This window comes from Nanorana parkeri, unplaced genomic scaffold (assembly GCF_000935625.1).
Source record: "Nanorana parkeri isolate BGI_ZX_2015 unplaced genomic scaffold, ASM93562v1 scaffold606, whole genome shotgun sequence".
Classification (NCBI taxonomy): domain Eukaryota; kingdom Metazoa; phylum Chordata; class Amphibia; order Anura; family Dicroglossidae; genus Nanorana; species Nanorana parkeri.
In genome coordinates this window covers 373385-383041 of record NW_017306874.1, presented here as the reverse complement: position 1 = coordinate 383041, position 9657 = coordinate 373385, and the positions used below count along the sequence as shown (strand labels likewise).

At 39.3% G+C, this 9657-nt stretch overlaps 1 protein-coding gene across 1 annotated transcript in view; it reads right to left on the bottom strand.

Annotated features, from left to right (window-relative positions):
* KIF20B (kinesin family member 20B) overlaps nt 1-9657 on the bottom strand; it is a 79677-nt gene that overhangs the window by 32513 nt on the left and 37507 nt on the right. The window contains exons 19-21 of the mRNA XM_018562842.1: nt 744-1863; nt 346-488; nt 162-223 (exon numbers count right to left, since the gene is read on the bottom strand). Coding sequence (XP_018418344.1) covers nt 162-223; nt 346-488; nt 744-1863 — 1325 coding nt within the window. The remainder of the gene's footprint in view (nt 1-161; nt 224-345; nt 489-743; nt 1864-9657) is intronic.

The following is a 9657-nucleotide window of genomic DNA, read 5'->3' as shown; positions in this document are numbered from 1 at the left end:
ATAGACAACCAATGATGCAGCTGAGAACAATTAGATCCCATCCTTCACATACTATCAGCAAGGCTATACAATGACTACAGTTAAGGTTACGAGTATCAAATTATCTAGGAATGGTGATTGGTATGGGTGATATTATCCAGGCAATGTCCTATATGCCTTACCACATCATGCTCCCAGGAGGAGGAAGTCATATTAGGGCTGACTTGGACAATCACAAGCCAACCTGACATAAGCAGGGTTGGCAAAAAAGGTTAACACCAGAAAGAGATCCCCGATACACAAATCAGAAAATGGTAAAACATGATTTAATTATCAAAACAAAGTGCCAATACAACGAAAATCCACTAACCTCTTTTTCAACCTGCTGCATTTGCTTTTTAGCATCAGCTAGTTTCTCTTTCAACTCTGCATAGTCCTCTTCCTTTCTTTGAAGGTCCAGTTGTGCCGCTTGTAGTTGATTGGTTTGTTTTGAAAGGTCTTTCTTTACCCTTAATAACACAATGGAAAAAAACAAATCGTTTCACATAAAGTATACAGAAGTTGGCAACCCTCTCCTCAGCAGCAGAACAATTGCTATTGTTATATAAAACATTTATCAACTTTCTTATAAAAACCTCTATAAAGAAAATCTTGAATGACTGAAGTACATCAGGCTAAAGAATATCAATAACTAATTTACAACAATGTACATTTTCTCACTGAAATTTCTGCCCTTAAGCATAAGTTTAGCCTGCATTACTTACAGTTCCATTTCCTTCGTTGTCTCTGTGATTTGCTTCTCTCTTTCGTTTTTGGCATTCTCAGCAATTGAAAGCTCTTCCAGCCCTTGTTTAATCTTCTTTTGTAATTCATCCTTTTCAGCAGCTAATTTCTGGTGTTGTTTTCCACAATTCATATGTTCTGCCTGGAGATCTGCCAACTGTTCTTCCAGCGACAGAAAGGCAACAGATTTTTCTTTGGTCTCGTTTTCCAAGCTGCTAAGCTTTTCCCATTTTTCTCTGTAAGAATCCACAAGAAGGCCTAGATCTTTTATCTGTTGGCTATTCAACAATACCTCATTTTTATAATCCATTTCTTGCTTTTTATGTCTCTCCAAATCATTGGAGGTTTCCGACAATTGTTTTTGAAGGTCAATAATAAGCTGTTCTTTTTCTTTTAGAACGGAGCCTTGAGAATGAGCCTCCTGGAGGTTTACTTGTAAGGTGTCCTTTGCCTTCTGTAGTTCAGCCATATTGTTCTTCAGGCCTACAAGTTCTTTTTCAAGATTTTGGATCTGCTTGTTCTTTTTGGACGATTCCTTTAGAACTTCTTGACATTTCCTCCATAAACCTTCTATGGCATTGTAAAATGCACTCTCTCTTAATGATCCCATTTTTTCCACTAGACTGTCACTTCCACCAGATGTTAAAGATATCAGAAATGAGCTCTGAACTGTATCACTTAAATTAAGACATTCTGCCTCAGAGTCTGCCTTTGACTCATTTTTATTAAAATTGTCCAGCTTACTCTGAATAGTTTTGATTTGTGCAACCTTACTAGCAGTGCTTTGTTTGTTGTGATCTATCTCCTGCATTAACATTTCAACAGTTCCTTGCAGAGTGGAAGCAAGATCTTTCTTTGCCTGCAGCTCACAAGATATGGTTCCATTTTTTGACTTTAAATCAATAACCTGTTCTTCACAGCTAGCAAGCCTTTCTTTCAACTCAACAATAGTCTGATTTAGGTGGAGTACTTGAGCTTTGTACTGCTCTTTTTCAACCCTAACCTCTTCTAATTTGTGGCGCATGTCCATGTTCTCTTTGTTCTCCAAGGATTTTTTCCGCTTGTAATTTTCCATGTTAAAATCATTATTTTCCACAAGTTCTAAAAAACACAAATTAAGCTTAATTAAGTACAAAAAAAGGAATTTACAAGCCACCACAGGCTACACAAATAAAGTGCCCAGTTTGAAGATCTTATAAAAACAAAAAATTACACAAAAAACAAAATCGTACAAAAAAGTGAGGATATTACAAAATAGGATTTTTGTACTCACCCTAAAATCCTTTTCTTGGAATCCACTGAGGAATAGAGGATTGGACAGCAACAAGAAAATCTGTAGCTTAGCCCAGGATAATCAACCCTACCAGCATTCCTCTGTTTTGTGGCAAATCAGTACCAAGAGCATAATCATAAACACAAACTGTGTCCCACAATGGACTCCATATAAAAGAAATGTCATGGTTAGTAAACAATACTATTTTCTCTCGACCTTGAGGGACACAGGAAGTCTTTAACCTTCAGAATGTCCTAAAAGCAGAAACAGACCAACCATGGGGTGTGCAACACAGCAAACAATAGCCAATAGAAGCAACAGAGGCTGGGCCGCAAACTGGTAGTGCAGGGGCCCCATAATAAAGTGTACAAACCACTGAAGGGCTGAAAAGATGGGGCCGGTAGGTGAGCATCTCATGTCCACAGAAGGCAACAAATTCTCTCTGCTGAAGAGAGGCGATGCTAGATTTTGTAGATTCCAGGTGGAATTTTTAGATTTATGAATACATTCAGATTTTTGAGATCCAGGAATGGATGATTCCCTTGAGCAGGGAGCAGGTAAAATCCTTGGAACCGTTCTGTAATAGGAATTAGGAAAAGGACACCTTGAACCAGAAGACCTTAGTGGGCTCCATGGAGTTCTGCTGATCAGTGCAACAACACAGAAATGTTTGAGGTGAGAAACCAAGGAGGGAGCAGAAATTAGAGGCTTCCAGCAAACCTCCACAAATGCAATTTAACACTACAGCTTTGCTTTCTATGAAGTGAGGAATCAACTGCACCGGCTGTTGGATCTCTTATAAAGACCAGCCCACTTGGTTTATCAAAGTAAGGTCACAGACAGAACTCTAGAAGGAGCTTTTAAAAGCATAATGGTTGGGTCCTTAAAGAAAAGGCATTTTCTTTAACAGAATAAGTGCCTTAGGCGGAACACTGCTGGATCCACAGTGGGAATAGACCACTTCTGAACAAAATCCTCACCAATTAGACGCAAGGCTAATAAGCACTTATGGAAAGCAAACATCTTTTTAGGATGCTTTCAATCTCCATAGAGGAATAGTTCGAAAAGCAGTTGCAAAAGGGAAAGTCTTTCGGGCCTAAGAAGTCCTAAATGACCCAAGACTGTAAACAGCACTGGCAGAAGCAACAGCTAATATTCTAGATTTAGAGATGGTGCGCACTGCATTAAGAGCTAAAAACTGAATGGTCGTGCAAGAAAATAACAGCAGCAATTAAACAAATCCTTGTGTAACCAACAAAACAAAAAAAAGGCATATTAAATACAGAAGAAAATGAAATGGATGGCAAAACATACAGCTTTATTGAAAGTGACATTGTTACCCTTTCATAAACCTAGGCAATTTAAACTTGACATATAAAGAACAAAATGAATAAGCAGAGATTATGTTCACTAAAAACGACCTGTCAAAACATTCGGTATATTAAGAGATACAGCAGCTAAAGCCATATGCAAACCTTGCCTTTTCCTGTAAAAGTAGAGCTTTGCTCCTTCCCTATCCTGCTTACAAGCATTCCTGTTTGGTATCGATGGCAGCAACCACTGGCCAACAGATACATAAATGGGCAGGCAAAATTTGACTTCTATAAAGAGAAGAAAAATATGAATTTAGCTACCTTTATTTGCATCTACTGCTCATTTTGACATATAGCTAATCTCTGCTAAATATTAACATTTTAACAACACACTTTTTGTACAAGTTTTCTTTAATGGCAGTATCTAAAACACAAGCCATTCACAATCTAAAAGCATTCACCAGTCAAACTCCATCAACACAAGCATAGAAAAGACATACGGTTTGAATACTGCTGTGCCTTCCAGGAAATTAATAGGATGAACTAGCTGAGGCAAAGGAGTATAGCCTGTGTGCTACCCCTCCCATCTGACAGGATACATGAACATTCAGCCTTCCTACTGTCATAAAATAAGGTGCGAGAAAACAGCCTCAGACCTTATACACAGCATTAGCTTTATGATGCATACAACCACTGGAGACAAAATAGGATGAAGGACTGTAAATCTTTCATTAATACATAACAATTGTTGCTGGAACTGGAGATTTACTGCAGCTAAAAAAACAACAAAAAGCTAGGTCATTTAAAAGTGGAAAGTCGCTTTTCATTTAGGCAATTTGTAACAACGGTTTTATGAAAGCTATTTTTGGACAGTAAATGCTCCCAAATGTGACCAGAGGCCCAAATAACTAAACGTAAACTCCTACTTCTGCAACCGCAAACCAAAATTCCCCCTGGACCAACTGTGGCCATTTGATTAATATGCTAAGGTCTTCTTATAGCAGTGCAATGGAATGTACGCCAAACAGACCTGGGCAGGACATATCTTAAAGGGCTTTTCTATTCATAGGCGCTGCCGTCTTCCTGCCTCCCATACAATGTGAGCTCTGCAGGAGGCGGGCGTCTAAACAGTGCTAGGGCTGAGAAGGCTGCATGGAGACAAAGCAGGCAGCAGGGTAGGGCTTGTATTCTTGTGAGTGTGCTTCTATTTTTAGTCCAGCTCCTTATTAATTCCGGAGTCCAGCGCCTTACTAATTCCGGAGTCCAGCGCTCCGATGGGGGTCACCACAACTTGGCAAATGTTACCAAGGGGTCCCAGCCCTAGAAAGGTTGAGAACCACTGCTTTAGAGGATGTATAATTCCAGCAGGCAAAGTTACCCAGTTATACATATTAAGAGATAATGGAAGAACATCCACATTTTAAAAGCAAAATGGAATGTTTATAAGCACTAAATAAGTTAAATTACATATTTTACTTAAAAATATGTAAGTTCTTATATGCATATAAACAAACAAAAAAGGAGTCCAAAAGCCCCATTTATTAAAAAAAATCATTATTTCTACACGTGCATTATATATCTCAAGAAAGTTATTATTTGTATAGGCACACTCAGAAGCTTTAAAATTTCAGCCAAATATATTGCTCCCTGTGGGTGAGGAGCACGGGTCTATATAGTGACAGATTTCTTTCTGCAGGTGCTTCAAACAAGCAGATTGCTCTGCAAACATTGTGAATTTATGCTTCCAAAAAGGAAGGTAGCAAATGCAACATACATATCAAAGGTGTATCACACAGTAGAAATAGGTGTTTGCTGCTGACAGCCTTCAAAAGAAACAAAAAAATGACCGCTAGATTGTAAATCAGTGCACCGTATTAGAAAACCCCACATGCAATGTATTGATTTGGCATCTCTCAGCATATATTCCTGAACATATACATAAGGACATTGTTGCTGGAGTAATTGTTGCATAGGCACACTCAGAAGAGAGCTTTTGAGTTCAAATCTTCACTTGAGCAGGCCACCCCTATCTTAAAAAGGAACTTTGGGGGAAATTGTAGCCAAACGATATTGACGGGAATTTATCAAACCTGCAGAGGATAAAATCTGGAGCAGCTGTGCATGGCAACCAATCAGCTTCTACCTTTCATTTTCAAATATTAACTGAACAAACTGAAGAGAGAAGCTGATAGTTTGCCATGGGCCACTGCTCCAGTTTTGATAGATTCCCCCCATTGTTCCTTAGGTGTCCCCCTCTTCGTGTGTGGAGAATAGAGGTCGATAATGAGAGATTGGATTAATCAGTTGGGCTTTCAATTTGCAGTCATTCAGACATAACACTTTATCCCAAACTAATTTCACATGAATGTAAGGTTTCCGCTGTGGATTAATTTTTTAAAAGTTCAGACTGTAGACTTCTTTACCAAGTTAGCTCTATCTGAAAAGACATGGGAGGGGAATTTATCAAAACAGGAGCAGATACACAGGGCAACCAGCTTTCCTCTGTCATTTTCAAATCTTACCTGAAGAAATCTGATAGGTTGCCATTGGCAACTGCTCCAGGTTTTTTGTGCTCAGTGGGTGAACTTGTGGGAAATATCTTGTCATTGAGAGAGGTGCACAGATATGCTCAGTCTAGCTAAAAGCATGTATAGTTGCAAAACAAAAGTTACACCAGCACACGTCCTTATGTACATGAATATATGCGGAGAAATGACAAATCAATACATTGCATGTGAGAGTTTATAATGTTATACATTGATTTACAATTTTAGCAGTAACTTTTTTTGTCTCCTTGAAGGGATACTGAAGCAAAACACCACTACTGTGGGATACACCTTGGATATGTATGTTGCATTTACCACCTTCCCTTCTAGGAAAACGTATTCAACAATCTTTGCAGAGTATTCGACTGTAGAAAGGGCAATCTGTCAGGAAAAAGGGGACACATAAGGAACTTGGCTGAAGTTCCCCTCAAGGTAGGGTGGCTTGGTCTTGTGAAGATTTGACCTCATTAGCTATCTTCTGAGTGTGTCTAGACAAAATTAGAACTTTTTTTTTTTTTTTTAGACACCGTGTGCACAGGAACGTAGCACATTATAAAAGGGGCATGTGGCTGTATTACTACTACATATACAGTATACTGGTCATATTAATCCCATTATTAAAAAAGACAGGATTTGGACAATAATATTCTTTGTAAAAAATGATAGGGCACTGCATTTAGTAATTGGCTTTAAGTGTTTAAAAGATTTGTTCTAGTGGTAGCAAACTATCAAACTGTGTGATAAATTTGTCTAAAAAGATTTGATTTATATTTTACTGTTAGCATACAAAATGTTTCCGTCATTTGTGAAGAGCCTTTAACCAGTTGCCGTCCACCCGTTGTAAAAAAACGGACGGACGGCACTGCAGCATTGGCGTGTTGCCGTCTCCAGACGGCATTTTTTTTCTGCTCGCGGGCGCGCACGGGCAGAAAAGACCCGACCAATGCAAACACCCGTTACCGGGTGTTTCACATATAGACGATCGGCGGCTCTATAGCCTGCCGATCGTCTATATGCGCTTGTTTTTTCGGCCCACTCCCCCCTGACCCTTCAATCCCCGGATTCTTTTGGGGTCCACCATAAAGAGGACCTGTCAGTGTGCCTTTGCTATTATATAGGGGGATTGTTATCCCCCTATATAATAGCAATAACAATAAGTGCAAATTATATATATCAAAAAAAGTTAAAACAAACAAAAAAAAAATGGTTAACTCCCCCACGTCTACGCAGATAAACGTAAATACGCGTCCGGTGCCCCAGCGCACAAAAACGACAATTGCGCTACACACATTACATGTCGCAGTGAGAGCAATCATTTTAGGGCCATCAATCACTGATAACACTAAACTGATGAGCGGTAAAAGCTTTTAAAGCGTCGCCTGTGGCCAATTTTGGGTATTATCGTTTTTGAGGTTTCGCGCGCGCACTCAATTTTAAGGCTTGACATGTTTGGTGTCTTTTTACCCGACGTGACCCTGTCTTTTATATTTTACCAAAAAATTGGGTAATAAATGTTTTATCATTTAATAAAGGGGAAACAGTTTTTTTTTTTTTTTAAATTTTGGTAATTTTTCCTTAATATAGTAAAAAATAAAAAACCCAGGTGAATAAATACCACCAAAAGAAAGCTCCATCTGTCCTTAAAAAATGATATAAAATTCATTTCAGTACAGCGTTGCATGACGGAATAAATGTCAGTCAAAGTACCGCAGCGCTGAATACTGAAAAATGGCCTGGATGGGAAGGGGGTTTAACACCGCGGATGTCAACTGGTTAAATAGAGAGCCATCAATTTTTTGTTTGTGTTACCATAAGTTATGTGCCTTTTTCTTTCCTTCTTTCTTTTTTAAAGAATGCACACCAGATCAGTGGTTCTCAACCTGTAGAACCCTCAGGACCCACATTTGTCCTTGGTTTGTGATTAACACCTTCATGACCCATGACGGGATAATCCAGTCATGAATATTGAAGGGGTTAAACAGATTCCTGGCACCTTTCAGCCTCTGTTCATAATTCTATAGCCGGCGATCGGCTTCATAGTAGAAACGATTCTGGCGGCTCAGCTGCCGCCAGATCGCTTCTACGATGCAGTAAACGGGACTGGAGGGTGGTGTGCCAGTCAGTTTTGAGCGGGCTTGAATGGACGTGACCAAACTGGGTTTGCACCAACAGTCAGGAGAGTGATTTCCTGCTGTTTTGGTCTGAGGATTCTGGTTGAGCTCTGTCCTCCAAGCACAACCTATTTCCTCCCAAGGAAAGAAAAAACAAAAAAACACACAACTATCACCTCGAAGACTCCACAGAGATTAGCAATTTATCTGCAACAATGCAGAAGGTATAAAAGATTCTTTAATGAACATATAGCAAGCTCAGAAGTCAGAACCAGGGCTTAAAGTGACATTAAACCCTCAGGTTTTTTAACATAAACCAATACTGTAATGTGTGCCTTACTGTAATCCATGGTAGTTTCCCTTCTTTGCTGCTCTTCCTTTTAAATCCTCATGTCTTCTCGTGCTTGGGGAGAACTTCCATTTGCAGCTGAGTGCCTCTTCCTGTAGTGCTGGCTCAGGTTGTGAACGCAGACACCATGTATCCATTCCAGAGACAAGGCAGTCTGCTGCAAAACAGAAGTTCTGCCCAGCATGAGAGGAGATACAGATTTAAAAAGGAAGAGCAGCGAAGGGAAACAACCATTGGTTACAGTAAGGCACACATTACAGTATTTGTTTATGTTAAAACATCTGAGGGTTTAATGTCACTTTAAAGGATTCATTTGAATTTAGAAATAGTGAGGCTGCCATTGCTGACCTAATTCTAAAACGAAGTTGCGTGGTAGCTATCCTGATCCTCCAACTAAAATACATACTAAACCATTCATCTGGAAAAAGCATTATAAAAAAAAAAAAAAAAAAGTACAAATTTGCATGCTTGGTGAAGAGAAGTGGCGCAAAATTATTGAAGCCACTGGATTAGTATGACAACCAAGCAATTAGTATGGTCAGTAATGTCAAGCACTGTGTTTCTCTATAGAACAGTTTCCTGTAACCAGTTGAGTACCACCCTGTATATACCCCTTCATTACCGGGCCATTTTTAAATTTTCAGTGTTGAGTTTGACTAACAATTATTCCATCATGAAACACTATTCAAATTTTATATATTTTTTTTTTTGAGGTAGAGCTTTTTTGGCGCTATTAAAATAACCACCGGGATATTTATTGTTTAACCTAAGAAAGGAAAAACTATAAAAAAAATAAATAAAAACCAGAACACATCTTTAACCTCAATTTCTCTTTAACGCAATGCCGGGACAGTATGAACATCCCCCAAATTATACCTTTTTTGGAACGTAGACACCCTAAGTTAATTTCTTGGCGCAATTTTTGGAAATTAAGAAACATGGTGGTATTGAGGAGCGTTAAAACAGAGCTTGATAATGGTGAACTAGATACAGCACGTAAGGTTATACACAGAAGGGTCAGGAGGATAAGCCGTTAATGTACAGGTCACATACAGTGACAGGATTAGGGCTGCAACAACTAATCGACATAATCGATTATAATCGATTATTGAAAAAGTTGTCAACTTTTTCAATAAATCGATTAATCGGCTTCCGATCAGTTGGCCCTGTTCGCGGCTCCACACACGCTCTTCACGCCGCACCTCCTCCCCGCCTCACACTCACCGCCCACCCACATCCACGATTGGCACAGGGACGCGGGGGAGATGTAGTAAGGAGGAGCAGATGTGGGGGGATGACAGCC